The sequence below is a fragment of the Branchiostoma lanceolatum genome, chromosome 12 (genome assembly GCF_035083965.1).
Source record: "Branchiostoma lanceolatum isolate klBraLanc5 chromosome 12, klBraLanc5.hap2, whole genome shotgun sequence".
Taxonomy (NCBI): domain Eukaryota; kingdom Metazoa; phylum Chordata; class Leptocardii; order Amphioxiformes; family Branchiostomatidae; genus Branchiostoma; species Branchiostoma lanceolatum.
Genome location: NC_089733.1, coordinates 6,305,773 through 6,323,669, shown reverse-complemented (window position 1 = coordinate 6,323,669; position 17,897 = coordinate 6,305,773). Strand labels below are relative to the sequence as shown.

The 17,897-nt window shown below is 41.0% G+C and overlaps 1 protein-coding gene across 1 annotated transcript; it reads right to left on the bottom strand.

Annotated features, from left to right (window-relative positions):
* Positions 1–1,365: 1,365 nt before the first annotated feature.
* Positions 1,366–5,706, bottom strand: LOC136446312 (cytochrome P450 2U1-like). The gene is made up of 4 exons (XM_066444665.1): positions 5,236–5,706; positions 3,209–3,437; positions 2,356–2,967; positions 1,366–1,546 (listed from the first exon to the last, which is right to left on the bottom strand). Exons 1-4 carry the CDS (start codon positions 5,582–5,584, stop codon positions 1,381–1,383), a joined length of 1,356 nt encoding a protein of 451 aa, XP_066300762.1. The 5' UTR covers positions 5,585–5,706; the 3' UTR covers positions 1,366–1,380.
* Positions 5,707–17,897: the final 12,191 nt, after the last annotated feature.

The following is a 17,897-nucleotide window of genomic DNA, read 5'->3' as shown; positions in this document are numbered from 1 at the left end:
CGCGTCTTAACGTCTCATCCTAAGGAATACGAACCTTTCCAGTAGGAATCATGTCTGTCGGATGAGCAACACAGCTGGGATTCGAACTCCCAACCTCATGATCCAGAGCTAGAGGCAAGGTTCCTTATGTTCTACTGGACTACGTACAATACTATTGAGACTTTTTTGGCACCCAGAGCAATTTATGAGGCTTGAAACAGTTGCTGTAATCTTTATGAAATTGACATTTAATGCCACTGTTAACCACATTTGCGTGCGGATTTCCTATCAAAAGTGCTCAAAAGCGGCACAAAAATAAGCAACATGCATGGTGATCTTTTAGTTTCATGCACCTAGTGTAAATAGACCGATACCATAGCCCCGCCCACCTCTGTCAAAATGTCGAAATGCAAAATTGAAACATGAAAATGTCTGACGGACATGCAGTCACTCTCTCATTGGTCAAACCGCTAATTGTGATGGACAGTCAGGATCAGTCTATTAGGGCTTGGATTTTCTATCATTTCTCACCACACAACGACATCGTATGTTTGCTCCTTTAATGTCGCTATGTAATTGTATAGTGTTATTGAAAATTACTATGTATAGAAATGACTAGAAATTGCAGTTTTTTTATTCAAGTTTCAAGCCTCATAAAATGCTCTGGATGCCTTTAAGGTAGATTCAGTTTCATAGAATTGTTTTTGTTATGAAGTGGATGATGCCATACACCGTGCTTTGTACAATTGCTGTGTAATAAAGTTTATTCCATTATGTGCACAATGAGGAATCATTAAAACGGGGGCAACTGATTTTAAAATACTTCTACTCAGAGTCCCGTCTAATCGCGCACACTTTGAAAGGTTTAGGTGTCAGGAATACACCGGGGTCTTCGACCAGGCTTGGTGGAGGAACGCCCTCTGGCGACTTGAAGAAGAAGCGCTGCAGGAGGAAGGCCGTGTAGAGAAAGACAGATGACTCGGCAAACTGGCGACCCACGCAAGACCGGCATCCTGAAAAGGAATAAAGGAACATTTTTGTATGTAAAAGAAAAAAAAGAAGCAAGAGAAATTAGAATGCTTCTTGATAACACAAATTAAACGGATGCATTTACCGTATTGGAATATGTAAAGGAAATAAATGAACTATAACAATGTGTTTAGAACACCACAAATATGAACGCTAGCAATGTTTACTTATAAGAAGCGACAACAATTTCCTACCCTCCTAGCAGAGGTAAAACCCAACTAAAAACGGAAAAGTATGAAATACCGCGAAAATACAATACCGAGAGTACAATTTCCCAGTAATGACTGGAGGATGGGCCATCTTTAATTGGATACTGCTTATTTGCGCCCTCTGGCGATATAAGTTGGAAATGGTATCCTGTCAAAACAACTGTTACTCACCGAGGCCGAATGGTTGCAGCTGCCTCAGTTTAGACTCGTTCACTTGACCGTTGGTGTCCAGAAATCTGGACGGGTCGAAACTGTCGGGGTTTTCCCACTTTTCCGGGTCTTTGTGTAGGTCCCATATGGAGGAGAACACCATGGTCTCCTTGGGAATTCTGAAAAAGATAAGAATTATTTAGATACATGATTGCAGTTTTGCTACAGTTCATTGCAGTTAATGTTGGTCCTTGCCACTAAATCCCCAAACAAATGTAAGACCCGGCGTGTTTTGGAGGGTTATTTTTACGTCTTTTTAGAGATGATTTTGGCAACGCTTCAGGGACGTAGATTTTTTTTCTTCTCCTCAGAAAGATGCACAAAATGCTGCAAAAACTCGTACGAAACAAGCCGAAACCTACATCTGCTTGGAGATAAGCTTCTTGTGTTGTAGCCCAAACAACCGTTTTTGGGTTATAAAAACATCTTCGTAATCTATGCAATCAATTATATTGTCATCATTTGTTACTATTATTATCGTATGATTTGATGTGATATTGTTATTATTTATTACTACAATTATGTTATGAATTGTTATATTATTGTCATTTTGTTAACTGCGATTGACCCTCTAAATGACTACTTTGTCAGTATTCTGTTACTATTATTATTGTTTGATTTGTTATTGTTACCATTTACTACTATAATTATGTTATGAATTGTTAGATCTATGTTATTTTTTTGTTAATTTAGATGGGGGAAGACCTTGTATAAGCCATCATGGCTTTTTTTTCTTCCCCCAGCACGCATATTTTCTTCTTGTTCTATTTTGTATTACAAAATGATTTTAACATGTGCGAATAAACCAAATCAAATCTTCTTTATTTAAAACTAAACTAGTGTTCATACAATTGTTTTAAAAGATACCATAAAGCATCAAAGTCTTAAACTACAAGCACTGCAGTTAATTTTTAAAACTAGTACTTACATGTATCCGTCGATGTCCACAATGTCGGCTGTCATGCGCGGAATCCCCAACGGAGAGAAAGAAGACACCCTGTGCACCTCCTCAAGCAGCGCGCGCATGTAGGGCATATTCGGCCGATCATTAACCGACGGAAGCCGAGCACGTCCGACCACCCTATCGAGCTCTTCGTGCGCCTTCGCCTGTGCCTCGGGATGCGTCGTGAGATACAGCAGTTCCCATTGTAGAAAGTGACTGACCGACTCGGTGCCGGCGGTGAACAGGTCCAAGAAATGGTGTGCGATGTCTTCGTTGCTCACCGACATCCCCACCGCGTCTTCGCACCCGATCTTCCGTAGATAGCCGTCAAGGAGATCGGAGGGATCTTCCCACTCGGCAATGTTCGGGTCGCTTCGGCGTCGTGCCACGAGGGCGAGCCAGCGTTCGTCGACGATGGCGCGAAGAAAGTCGAGCATGAAGTTACAGTCCGATATTGTGTCCTTTATGGCTGAAATTGGGAGGTGGACTATGGCCGGAATGTTCAAGGTCAGGAAGCCCAGGGGAGAGGACGATATCTCAAAGATGTTGTTCAGTTTTCTCAAGAAGTTTTGAAAGTTTGCGTCATCATAGTCGAACCTAAAGACGCGAAAAATCAACAAAAGTGCTTTTAAGAACTCAGAATCTCGCTACGAAACGTTATACCAGTCACCTATACTACTACTGGGGGGGGGGGGGGGTGGAGGGACAAATACATGCAACAGGCATACCGTCATAGAAACTGTATTGAGATATTCAAAGTCAAAGATAGCTTTTTCTAGCCTTGTTGTAATTGTTTAAGCATTGTTAGGCAATAATTTTCATAAAATCATAGTTGTACCTCTTTCCAAAAGCGAGTGTACATATCATGTTGCTGGCACTGATGCTGAGGAGCGCTTTCGGGTCGGTGGGCTGCCCGCCTTGTTGGTCCACCGAGTCGACGAGCGCCGCCAGCTCGGGCCGGAGGAGCCCGTCCAGCCGAGGAGTGTTCACGCCGAGCCGGCGGAACGTTCCGAGCAGCAGCGTACGGAAACCGTGCACTTTCGGCCCGTATTTCGCAACCATTAGCCCTGAAATAAGAGGTTTGGACTTGTCAGTATATCAGAAGATACTTTTCGATAGCAAAGGGCTGCGAATGTTCATATGTGACAACCCCTGCATGGTATACACAGGAAAATATATCAAAGAATTCTTGGACGATAGAAATTCCTCCAATATTTGTAAGAACCCATTCTAAATCCATACTATACACTCCTGTATTAGGTAGGTATAAGATATCTAAGCTAGCCCTTAGATATCTATATAGAACTGTAGTTATGTACCAGCTATACTTTGTACTTTGTACAATTATTTGCTCAATAAAGGTATCATATGTACAATTGAACTATTGGCATAAACTTTGTCTTGAATTAATCTTCTTTTTAAAGACTACTTCAAGACATCCTAAATTGTCTTTACCTCATTAACATATCTATTCAGAGTTTTGGTATAAAACCTGGTGTTCTTAGTCCTATCGTTAGTCACTGACGAAAGACAGTGGATACTGTCTGAAACGTCTGACTGTTTCAAAATCTTATCCAGTTGCTTGAGTAATTATTTTTCGCGTATCTTATTACCTGGATGTCTAACCTTCATCAACGTATCATATGCACAAACCAAGCAGATTGGTAGCCAGACTAATTGAGGCTTTGAGGCTTTTTTGAAAAACCAGAACATACACAGCTTCCCAGCACTAAAACATCGCACTTCTAGAACATGAGATCGCAAACCCGGAATTTCCACTGCAGTACTGTAGGAAACCATTAGGAGGCCCAGTAGCAAACGTCGTCCTACCAACACCTACCCACCTACCAAAAATCACAAACATCTATCCACAGCTTCTCGAGTTATGCTGTTTAAAAACAAGCGCACTAATATCCATAGCCACTCCACTATAGCAAAACCGAAAACAAAACCTTCTGGCAAAGATAGCTATATTGTTTGGCCATTTCACGATAAATAGTTGACGAGTTAGGTAAAACAGAAAAGTATTATAATGAAAGAACTGTTTCGTGAAGATTGTTGTTCCTAAAAACTATCAACTGTACTCTGAAACAATGACAGGATATAAACACAATATACACCGTCGTCCTCGTTTTCTAACTTACTTTCTAGTCATCACAGTGTCTTTATACCACTTGTGCCTAATTTCTGGGCGCCACATTGTGAGTTGAAATAAAACTGCAGTTATTACAAACATCCTTCAGGGAAGGGTGAAGGTACGAACGGTGACCTCCCTGACCTTTAGCGACCATAACTTTACCAAGACATATAACATAATATAACTGTCTCTCTCTATATATCGATCATTGTTATAACTATACAAGTGTACTGTAGCTGTACTCTGAATGTATTTCGAAAGTTTATTGACCGCCCAACCTTTCTAAGTGCTTGCGAAAATGGGGAACATCCGTTCATTGTACCTACTTTACATACACGTCAACAGTGTTCTATTCGACATGCTATAACTACGGATTACTAAAGTCAACTCCAGTGAAGTTACTGTTACGGCGTGTCGTTCACTTGCTATACACAGAAAACTAACTACAAATGTCGTCTACAAATCCTATGAGGTTATTTTACGAAGCTCATTTCGGCCTTATTGTAATGTATTTGGGAACAGGCCACTTAATTATAATGTGCTGCGTTGGTCTCTGGGACTGATATATTTTTATGTAGTTTTGTAGTTGTTCCAAATCAAATTGTTCTCAACTGAGATAACAAGTTTAACAGAAATATATGTTTAGAGATTAGAGTAGACTTAACCATTGCCAGGGTTGCTTCGTACCCAATACGGTCAGATCGTAAAGTAAGAACGCTAGAACATACCTCTCCCCTTGTGGACTAGATTGAGCAGCGGCAGGGAGGGCCTGTCGGAGAAAAAGTCGGATTTCTTGACCAGCGCTTCCGTCATGGCACGCCGTCCGGATAGGACCACGACTAGGGTCGGACCCAGACGGAGGCTCATGACGTCACCGTACGTCTTGGACAGCTCCATCAGGGCCTTGTACGGGGTCGGCCCGAGGGACGGCAGGACGCCTATCCCGGGAAGGCCCACAGGGCCCGGCGGTAGGCCAGGTGGGTTGAAGTGTTGCCACAACAGGTAGATACTCATGATGAAAATAGCGCACAGAAGCAGGAAGTTTGTGGCTTCCTCTATGATATTACACTGCACCATTGTACCGAAAATACAAGGCACGGCCGGGTTCGAGGCACGCGCGGGCTAAAGCGTGTTCGCCGCCCGCAAAACAACAGGTCACTGGGAGTCACTTGTCCGTCCGGCTGTTTTTCTGGGTTCTGCTGTCCCTTTAATTATATGTAAATGATATGTAAGCCCCGCCATAAGAGTGGCGTGCGAGTGTTCTAAAGACCGAATTGTGCGTATGGATCCGGACTTGCGTCTTTTGCACATTTACCAATCATGCTCACTGCATTGCATGATTACGTTATTATAGTGCTTTCCGCCGAGTTCCGCTGAGTTGACAAGGGAAACCTGATAAGTATCCTATCGTTAAAGCTACATTGTGTTTGCCCTTTTTTATATCTAAGGCACACGCTTTATAAAGTCAAACATACAACATGTCCTGATTCCATATGTCACACAAAATCCTTTAAATACGTGACAATATGAACGATACACCCACATATTATCGTCTGTTGTCATAGCTTGCAAAGTAACAACAAGAAGAACGTAGTTACAACCTAGTTACGCCATCGGGCTGAATCACACCACTCGCCAGGTGGACGGATTACTACGCGTCCTTGCTTTCGTGACGCCGCCCTTGTTCAATGAAGGTCACGAGAAGTTACGTAAGTTTCAAATTCACAATGCTTATGTAACGGGGTGTTTTTTATATGGGATAATCTGTAAAAAAGCTTCATTTAGTTGCCCTTTTTACATGGTAAGTACGTATTTCAAAGGGAACTATTGTTGTTAATGACTAGACTAAAAAAAAAGATGAATGGCCGGGTTTCGTCTTTCTATGGAAGTGGTTTGGCTGGCCTACACAGGTGACGTGCACATTCTTGGGGCTTCCTGTGGTTTAGCTCGGTTTTGTATGATAGAAAGTCAAAATATATTAGGTAACACATTGATTCATCCTTCAGTATCTGACTCTTTCAATCACTCTCACTCACTCTCACTCATTCACTCATTCACTCACTCACTCACTCACTCACTCACTCACTCACTCACTCACTCACTCACTCACTCACTCACTCACTCACTCACTCACTCACTGAACCACTCACTCACTCACTTAACCACTCACTCACTCACTCACTCACTCAACCACTCACTCACTCACTCACTCAATCAAGCTGTCAATCAATGAATCAATCAATCAGCGTCTATTCGAAATATAATCAGAGAAAATACTCTTTCCTTCTTAGAGCAATTTCATAAACGCACCGATACTTGACTTTTTTATTCTATCTACGTGGAAACTTTGGGAAATAATCTCAACTTTAAACTGTGGTACTTGTAGTCACGCGTGAATGATCCCTAGAAGATCAAATATCAAAAGGGACAAAGATAGAACATGACACACATTTGTTTGAGCGTGCGAATGCAAACACAAGACGGTCTGTTTCAACCCCATGTTAAAAGTTGGCATGTGGAGATTTTTGAAGTTGACGACAAAGAATTGAATGGTATTCTATTCAACCCACGCCCTTCATCTCTTCACTAAAGCCATGTAAGAATCTAAAGACATATTTGTTTCCTAAAAAAAAAATAAACTACGCACAAAAAGTTCGGAAACTTAACTTTGGTCGATCATATCTCCGTTTTTCTTGATCAATTTCAATGATTTATATATCATTGAAAAGCTTTTGTGATTTTCTTTCGCATGATACTTAACTTATTATTGTTGTAAATTAATACAACGAGCACCAGACCTGCTTATGCGAGCGAGTCTCATAAAAAAAGTGCCCAAATTACCCTACTAATGTAAAACGCTCAATTCAGTATTTTGTCTTCTGCCGGTAGCACGTGGATTTTGTACGAGGGTGATGTGAAACTTGAACCAACAAAACACATTAATATGAAAGCCAAGGGTAGTCTTCATCCACAAAAAAATGCGTAAAGGAGCCTCAGTTATGATGAGGGTGGCTTAATACTGACTACACAGCCCGGCACATCCTCCTCATGCTTGTCACCAGTTTTGGTACGCGGCCCCTGGCTATTCTTCCACAAGGAGTCGTCGCAGGTCGACCAGTGTTGTTCTGTTGATCACAACTGCATGCACAGCTCGCCCAAGCTGATCAGTGATCACAGAGTCTGAGACTGTGTTCAATTGTTGTTGAGATCTGGGCTGCAGGAGGGCCATTCTATCCTCTGTATTCCTGCATAGATACTGGAGGTGGTCTGAAATGACTCTCACAGACTCATTCTGTATGGACGTGCACTATCATCTTGCAGAATGGCACCCAGTCTCATAATCATCTTGCAGAGACAAGGATCTTGGAAATGTGACTGGATGGAGAAAGGTGTCTCTATATCGACACATCGAAGTTGCTTAGGATGATTAGCCTGTTTTTTTTCCGCTGGCAGTTAGCGTTGTACTGCCTCACACTATAACACTGACCCCAACAAACAGTCAGTCTATCTGTGTAACAGTCAGCATAGGGTTCTCCTAGCCGCCCCAACACTTTAATTTACCCATCCAACAGTGGAAATAAACCTTCTCTTATCTGTAGCCGTGAACATAACATTCCACCACACACTGTTCCATTCACGATTTGGACGACACCACCACTAATGGGTTTGGCGCTGCGCTATAGGTGTTTGACACTATTATGGAAATTTGGGCACTTTTTTTCTACAACCCACTCGCGTAAGCAGGCCTGGTGCTCGCTCCATTAGATTGCAATTATAATGAGTAGGGTATCATAGGAAAGGAAATTACACAGGCTTTCCAACGATATATAATACATTGAAATTGATAAAAAAACAATGGAAATATGATCAATCAAAGTAAAGTTTCCAAACTTTTTGTGCGTAGTTTACTTCTGTCAAGTTTAAGTACCCGAAGGATTTTGAATGAGATGACTTTGACGTCATAACTGCCATTCAATACTTCAAGAGTGAGTTTTCAAGCGTTGGAGGTTATCCACTATGCCCTGTAAAGAAAAGCTTTAAGGACGCATTCTTTTCCTGAGCAACTGAGAGTACCGGAAATATTCAAATTAAGATGTGGATTGACGTCATAACTGCCGGTTGAAATTAAAGGGTAGTGTTATCAAGTGTGGAATGACGTCAAAAAAATGAGGTTTTGTATTCCAAAAGATGTTCTCCTAAACCTTTGGAGTAGGAGGAACGTCATAAAAAATGTGATACAAAAAGGTGACTTATCAGAAAACTGTAGTCTCCGTTAGAGACTCCCATCGGCCGTTTTGGTTTATGTCATCATTTATCACATTTTTTCTTATCATGGGACGAAAGGAAAAATATGTACATATAATCAGAAAACGGTAGCTTAAAATAAAACAGCCGAAAAAAGCCTGCAACAGAAGCTAAGTGAACTGCGTGTAAATGAGCAGATAAACACGACCTTTCAGACGGTATCTAGTTGTAAATACAGCAAGTGTTTCATTTTCTTTTATTCAAAGAAACATCAAATAATACAAAGAAATGGACGAAGACGGCGGACTCAACCTGTACACAATTTATATCCTCGCCGCCACTTGTATAGTTATTACAAGTGTTTCATTTGTGTGACATTAGCACACATGGAGTTGATAAACCTAGAACCTAAACCTAGTTGTTTGGGTGCCCTGAGGGTTGGTTACCCCCGCCAGGTCACGGCACCCGTCTCGGGAATGATCAACTCCAAAATCAGTACCAGCTTTGCTGACTCCACAAGAATGCCAAGGATCAAGGTCATAGACAATGACGTCATTTCGACAGATCGTGCAGACGTCTATGTGGCGTTTATCTCCAAGTAGATGTTGGGTGAAAGATCGTCAAAGTTTTCTGACCGCCTAGCTTCTCTGACAACTGGGGCGAAGCACTGTTAGAGAAGTCAGAATACGTTTACGATTCTCCACCTGACATCTGCTTGGATATTACGGACTTGTACGTGGCCAAAACGTCGGGAACTTTATTCATTACTTCCAAGAAAAAGGGAGGTATTATTTTGACGTATCTGTCTCTGTGTTTGCACGTCTGTATTTCCATATTTTTCATTCAGCATATCAACTTAAGAACCGTCGGATGAACTGTGATGATAGTTGGCATGTAGGTTGGTCTTGTGAAGACAAAGATCAACCGGGGTAATTTCTGGCCTTCTAGTGTGTTACCTTAGTACTGCAGCAAAACTTCCGTTTTTCGTATCTGTCGTCCTGACATCCTATGGTCTTTTTAAATAAGTGACAGAAGTTCTATGGTTTAGGGGTGTGGATCTGAAAACTAGGAAAAAATGACGAGAATCATGAAAAAAATTATAATGACTTGCATACGACATCTGCTCTATTTGTCTGAAAAATATGAAACAGCATAAATTGTGTTGAACTTTAAAAACCATTGCAACATTCTCCCACGAGGTTCAGACACCGACCACTGTCTGTAACTAGTAACTGCCACTGTCTTGGCAAGAGAGGTTGTGTTTCAGGGAGAAAATGGTATAATTGTGTCTGCAGGCGTGATACCATCAGCGCAAATCACTCGGTATCAAACCTTGTTTAAATTTAGAGCCCCACCCCCCTCCCACACACGCCGTTTTCATTTGATCGTTATGAGACATAATGATATATCAATCGTGCGATCTTTCCGAGTATGCTCAAAAGTCGTTGAACTTGAAAATTGTCGGAGAAAAGCCTTTAAACTCGACCTTCAGATTCAAAACAATCGTGTTAATCATTACCGTCCATCTGAATTCTTCTCAGGAAAGGCGGCTCGTCTGGAAAACTTGAAGGCCTGACCTTTGACCTCCTGTGACCTTGGGCGCCGAATTGACGTCATTTTACAGAACCAAAACAGATGTTTTAAAGTACACATAAACAGTAACATGCCAGATCCTGGCCTGGAGGTGACCCCAGGTTTCTCATCTGCCAGACTTCTTGGCGACGGGAACTTGAGGACACTGAACTTGAACTAGGAATGTGCACGCCCCCCTCCCCACCATGCAAGTTAGATGATAAATGTCCTGTGTTGTTGTAACTGTTTTGTTGTTGTTGTTGTTGTTGTTTTGAGACAGACCTGCTCTCAAAGCAGAATTGAAGGACAAGACTACCTACGCACCTCAAATAATGAAAATCCATTGTTCCTTTCTTCAGTTTTCATCTTTGAAAGATTATAACTTAATTATCCCTGCAGTTTAAAAAGCTGGTAGAGGGCCCATACTTCGTCCAGCGCATACGTGCTACATTGTATCTATCACCGAAACATCGTGACCATGGCTTGTCCACAACCCGAGATATCAAACCCGGAAGGTCCATGGCAGCACCATAACAAGCCGCTAGAGGGGGGGGGGGGATTTATCATTATGAGCTCTCATCAAGACCGCAATGTACCCACTTACATAATACCAATCCATCCAGGCCTTCTCGAGTCATCGTCTTCACAGACACACACACACACGCACGCACACACACACACACACACACACACACACACACACACACACACACACACACGCACACACATGAACACACACACACATATATATATACACACACAACGTGACACACGCAGGTACACACATTGACACACACCGGCGCCACGACTAAATATAACAATCCATTTGTTTATCGTGTTAGTAATAACTAATGTGATCATGGAACCAGTCTAGCTCGCTGAAGAGCTAACTTTCCCCTGGGCGTGACAGAAAAGACAGACGATATTATATGTAGCGTGCATGTCGGGTAAGCGAGAACAGACGGGATTCGAACTTCCGAACTTTAGCTCTAGACGCAGGTTCACCAACCACATTGATTTTAACAAGCCTTTTACGTCAATATTGTATGAGATGAGAGTGCATGCAGGCAAGGTCAAAATTTTTTTTCAAGCATCATAAGTTCCCCTTCTAGGGTCCCCCTTACCCACAGAAGTGCTCTTATGTGAACTTTTCGACGAAAAGTTACATCATTTCCTGGAGAGGATGTTTTAACCTAGCGGTCGTATACTTACGTCGTAGCACAAATAACAAAGTTTGTCACTCTGCTAAATGTGTGCATTAAAGTTGACCATGTTAACTTTATTGTGTATCAGCTGCTACACTTACCATAAAAAAAGTTCTGTTAGAACTGTTTTTACTATTACATTGTTAGTAGGAGAACGATGGTTCTGCATAGCCAACGACGCTATGGTCTTTCGACTTTTCGATTGGTCTAAATTTGACGACTGTACATCACTTGAACGATTGTTCCCCTTTTTTCAGACGACTGAAGTTTGAAAAGCGTTGATCGATCTACGATTGGTTCAGCGGTAACGGTTACGTGTCACAGTCTCCTAACGGTCACTGCCTTCAGCGAGATATTCTTTCAAGCTTTTAGATATTCAGCCACTTATTAACTACACAAAAAATGGATCCGGAGGTATAGTTTTTGGTCGTCTGTCTGGGTGTTTGTGAATTTTTTAGTCAGCAGAACTCAAGAACCTCTGGATGGATTACAATGATATTTGTTATGTGAAGAGATATTTGGAAGACAAAGGACAAGGTCGGTTTTGGATTTCCTGGTATGTACTGCAGCAGAACTTCTGTTTTATTTAAATCTTTTGTCCTGGCCCTGATATGGTCTTGTTGGTTTCTCTGTTTTCTCGTTTAAGCCTAGAAAAATATTGTTTTTCCAATCAATCAATCAATCAATCAATCAATCAATAAAATAAACAAACAACCAAACATACTAACAGACGGCCAATCGACACATAAATACAGCTACATGTAGGAGACGCCAAAGAACAGTTACTCAAGCAACTGGAAATGATTTCGGAGTAGTTCCTTTAGTAGCTGTTTTGGACATACCTAATTACCTGGATGTCTAGCCTTCATAGACTAGTCTAAGGGAGTTATAGCCATACTTAAGATACAGAAAAACATTGTGTACGCCACTTAGAACCCTCTTTACGGATTGCGCTGTAGACTACTTCTGTCTAGTTTATAGCTGGTAAGAGCATGTATTGTTTATTCTTAATCATCACCGACTATAAACAGACGTATTTTAAATGAGATATGAAATCACCCACTTAAATGAAATTACTTGGTAAACAGAATGAAAATTATGAATTTCTTTTCATCTAGATATCTATGGCAAAATGTTACAGTGATCTAGCATGCTTTCTGTTTCTATAGCATTTGTAACATGATACGTTTGTGAATATTGGACATCTAGGTCACGTGGAAGAAGAATGAATTTGAATCTTTATTACTGGATTACTGAATTTTCATCTCAGACGTTTGAAAAAAGGCGGATGGGCATTTGAAACGTCTGAGATCAAAATTAAGAAGAAAAAACTTTATTGCACAACAATTTTACATGGTACAAAGTATGGCATTCACTGGTACATTATAAAATAACATTCTATTAGGCTAATCAATCTATCTTATACAATATGGTGTAGTAGTATGGGATGACAATGGGATTTTACAATCATTGGAGGAGTTTCTAACGTCTAGACAACCTTTGATATATTTCCCAATGTATACCATGCAGGGGCTGTCACATGGACTAAATCATGCTATTCAAGTCCATTGAGGTAAATCCTGGTAAATCCGACGATAGCATTGAGTATAGTGAATTACGTATATCAAAATATTAAGTTATCTAGTAGTAGAGACCCAATTTCATTCTTCTTTCATTTGTAACGTGGCGAGGTTGGTGGTGAATGAGTTTGATCCTAGGCCTACCCGGTTCTGTACGTGTGCGCTCTTGCGTGAGGTCAGGTATTTTCCGGGCTTGGTACAAACGGAGGGGGGAGGGGGGTTGGTAAATAAAGCGACCCCAAACAAACAACACGGATGAAATGGCAAACAGCGTCGGGCATGTGTCTCTGTTACTTGAGCTGTTTGTTTCCAAGCAAACATTGACCTAGATTTCGCCATACCCCCACAGTACGTTATTATTGTTACATTAAGGTTATCTAAAAATGGAGGTATAGTTTTTACTATGGCTTGTGTGTGTGTGTGTGTGTGTGTGTGTGTGTGTGTGTGTGTGTGTGTGTGTGTGTGTGTGTGTGTGTGTGTGCGTGTGCGTGCGTGCGTGCGTGCGTGCGTGCGTGCGTGCGTGCGTGCGTGCGTGCGTGCGAGCGTGCGTGCGAGCCCGGTGAGATATCTTAATCAAGAACCTCGGAAAGGATTGCGATGTTGTTATCCGGATGGTCAAGGCTGATTTTGGGTTTCCCGGTATGAACGTAATGTTCTCGCCGCCACTTCTACAGCAAGGAAAATAGAATAGTCAGCTATACAATCAAACATGTGGATGATAACAAATACAAAGCACTGTTTAAGAGTTAGTCCAAACTCCACACTCAAAGGGCTTGCTTTCTGTGTTAAACACCAGCCTCTCAGACATAAGTCTGTGTAGATAGCCTAGGGCATTAATTGTGCACGCCCCAGTTCTTCCGCGACCGGGTCCGTGGTAGTGCGCGACAAAAACGTGACGAAGGGGTTTCGAGGGTCAGGGTTTGAGTTCACATTTCTCATAACGTGCTTCGAACTGACATTAAATATCAACGAGGCTGAAAAGCGTATGAATTGGTGTGTTTCTGGTAAAACTTAAGTTTCGATTCGAGCCTTACTTCCGGATATCCATCCGCGTTGATAGTAAAGTGTCTCTTCGCCCGAGATTGACCTTAGTTTGTAGCGTTCTGTGGGTGATGTTGCTATGCCTCGCACCGTGGATGGTTACAGAAATAGAAGTACATGTACTAGAATTGTATTTACAATTGGCTCGATTATACGCTAGGTTTTTCTCCCTCTGATAACATTAGTTGTTTCTGCTGCAATTTTTTTTCTACGAGTTTTATCATACGCGAAAATGCCAAATTTTGCGCATCATTTTTGACGTAAAAATTATAATTTTTTTACTTCTAATTTACCAAAATTAGAGAGGTTGAAGAAACAAAACTCAGTTGGTCTTGTAGCGAAAGGGATAGGCTTTCATCCCATACACAGTTGATTTACTTAAGAATGATTCCCTGGAAGAGACAATACCTAGTGCAGCCTAGAAATTAAACCCCAAACCCCTAACACAAGGAAAACTATTACCCGTGTAGCTATGTATAACATGTAGGTCAAATCTTGTCTTGAAAGTAGGCAAATGTGAAGGACGACTAGAAAGGTCCATGACCTCTTGCAGATGACGACCATTTCAGTCTAATTGCTAATTGAAGGCTCTATCAATGTGGATACAATTATCGATAATAATTACATAGCAACTAACAACAACAAACCAATGAAACTAGTAAACACAATCAAGAAGATAAAGAATGAGAGAGAGAGAGAGAGAGGGGGAGAGAGAGAGGGAGAGAGAGAGACCGCCATGTTTAAAGTACAAGCTCCTCAGTTCATACTTTTCGCCCAAGGTTTGATATTTTGATATTCGTAATAAACTATTACATAAAGTTTGAACGTTCTGAGTTTTTTATAACAGCGTGCACTCTCCGTGACCCCCTCCCTCTTCACTTCGACCTTTTTAAAAAGCGGCCGTGTGACCGAACAAGCATTTCGAAGTAAAATAAAGGCTTTGACTTGACTTGACTCAGTTATATAAGACATTCCTTAGATATGCCCCTCCCCCTACAGATCCATCGGTAAGTATTGTGACATTTGTTACCTGCGATACGAGGATTTCTGGATCACTTAGTTCGTAAGGCGTGAGATTCGTCACACAAAGCGCCATAGAGAACTTGATCCAACGGACGAAAAGTGCTTTGTCGCCACCCCCTAAGCTAACTGAACAAGATATATTTTCCATGCCAACGGGAAAAGTCTGTTACCATGCTCAGAAAGTTGTTACTGTTGGGAACAAAACGTTGGTGGCTAATTCAAATACGAGGAAGCTCTTTAATTAACATTCAAGCGATAGCTATAATTACATCTATGACGTCATGGGATAATGAGTGAATACAGAAAAGGTCATATTCTTCACCCCAAAACATCGACGAATGTTCGCAGACAAACTAAGGCACCATAACATTTATCATAACCGATATAATCCATAAATCAGAAGCGGAATCATAGCTCAAAATAGTTTGTGTAACTTTAAGTTTCTAAATTACACAAATACGAACAATAACGAACGAAAACCCCAGGGCAATTTGTATCTAGGAAAACTTGTAAACATTTCCAAATATTTGGTCGTTTCTAGGTTGCTGTTGTGCTTTACAGAATTACAGAGACAATGCCAACTTAATCGTAAAAGCGTGGATACATATGTAGTAGCTACAGATGTTACGATGTCAGAGCACAAATAAATACTGTACTTCGAACATAAGAGATAGTGTCCACATATCTAGGCTGAAATTTATAAAGTTATGAGCACAGGATCCATACACACAAGACTGTTGAACAATTTCACTTCCGAGTACATTGTTAAAAAAAGGAAACAAAAAGCAGTTTAAAGGTCAGACCTCCGAAACATCGTAATTATCATGCAGTTATGATGATGACCTCTTACATTGAGATAACATGAAATCTATAAGTATTAATAACTATATATATATAACTATTTACATATTTCACGCTCTCGACACGTTTATTATCCCTACATGTTTTCTGGTGAATATCAACTTTATGATAGAATACACAATGCAAACTTTATTGACGGAAGACTTCCACGGTTGTGAGTTTAACAGGGTTAGATGAAGACACAACAACAAAACAAAAAAGACATGATAGTTAAGGCATCTTAAGGCTAAAACAGTTGCCTAGCAACGGTTGCTATGTAAGCAGGTTTCTAATGGATCCACCCCTAGAATTGTTTCTATTGTTGTGTAGAACATATATGCCAAATGTCACGCTTTTACATGTACCATAATTTGAACAATTTTTGCACCAATCGCCTAGACTATTATAATTGTCTTGAAGACGCCCCGGCCTCTTTATTTGTAAGGAAGCAGCGAGGTTCAGGCGGTTACCTTAATAAGGTGTTTTCAAATATGGTTGTCTTTTCGTCGGCTTCGAACAAAGAGATTGCGCGAATTCTTCGTGAATGGATGAAGGCATTTTGTCTCAGGCGCCAGTTTTTAACACTAAAGGTCAGGGTCTCAGGACCCGGTAGTTCTTTGATGTTTCCATGTATTTCAGGGAGCGCCCTCCTGTAGTATTCAAAAATAGCAGCACTATTGTAACGCACTTAGCACCCAGGGGGACCAAAATAGCAACAACACAATGGGCCACTGCTCCGTACCTGTTGGACAAGTACATGCCTGGCTGCGGTCTATTTCGCCCAGAATGTAAAGTATGCGTGAACAAGCACCACTTCACACACTTAGCGCCTCCGCACAACGGTAGGACTGAGAGGAGTAAAAGAAAAAGAAGTCCGTTCAAAGATTTTGTTATTGGTTTTTCAAGGCCTCTCAAACGCATCGATGGAAGAAATTACATCATTTTGTAAAACGGCCGCCTCAAGCTTTATAAATCTGGGTTTCGCTTTGTTATTGTAACCAAGTACCACCTTATTATAGCATATACATAACCCATTGTAGCTATACGTAGTAGATATAGATATTTGGTTTTAGTTCTAATGAAGAGTTAACAATGTTTTCAATGTCTTTCTTCTTCTTTCTTACGGCCATGTCAGACTTGTGCGTATATTGAAGGGGGCGTGAGTTGCGCATTAACATTTTTTGGTTTAAGTAAGGTTTGCGTGGAGAAAGCTGTTTTCTACCTTGACCCACCGCTGTGCAGCCTAGTGATCGAAGCTAGAAAATCACTTATTCGGCTGCAAACTTAATCTAAAGCAAAAACATGTTAATATGCAACTCATGCGGACTTGTATATACGCACAAGTGTGATAGGGGCTTAAATTCTTACATTTTGCGTAGTTGGCTATGCAGTCAAATGAGCACATGTTATACATGCTCGTAATTATGCTGACATCAAGAGCAGAAAATCCGGATTCCAAACACTTCTGCATAATCCTACTTCATCTTATCCCCTCTTGGTAATCCCACCATTTACAGCACATTGGGCAGACTATTTTCTGTGTCAGTGAAGCTTGAAGAGTACTTAAATCTCAGTGTATATTTTCGGGTATGTCTAAACACCTCACCCGAACTCATCCGAACTCACCCGAACTCATCCGAACTCACCCGAACTCACCCGAGTTCATCCGAGTCAAATATGCAGTGTATCTGGGACAAGGACTTTATGTGACGCTCGAATTACATTGTCTATGCAATTACGAATGAAAAAGATATTCAGGAAGTCTTTATTTTTTAAGTATTTTCCATTTTTTTGTATGTTTCTCCGCTAGTTTCCATGATAACAAATACGTGTTCGTATTTGAGGCTGAAAAACACTTTGTGCACAATTATTATGAGCTGATTT

Coding starts and splice junctions, on each gene's coding strand:
- LOC136446312 (XM_066444665.1), bottom strand. CDS start 5,584: ATGGTGCAGTGTAATATCATAGAGGAAGCCACAAACTTCCTGCTTCTG. Junction 3,438..5,235: donor TCTAGTCCACAAGGGGAGAG/GTATGTTCTAGC, acceptor CTCTTATTTCAG/GGCTAATGGTTGCGAAATAC. Junction 2,968..3,208: donor ACACTCGCTTTTGGAAAGAG/GTACAACTATGA, acceptor TCGCGTCTTTAG/GTTCGACTATGATGACGCAA.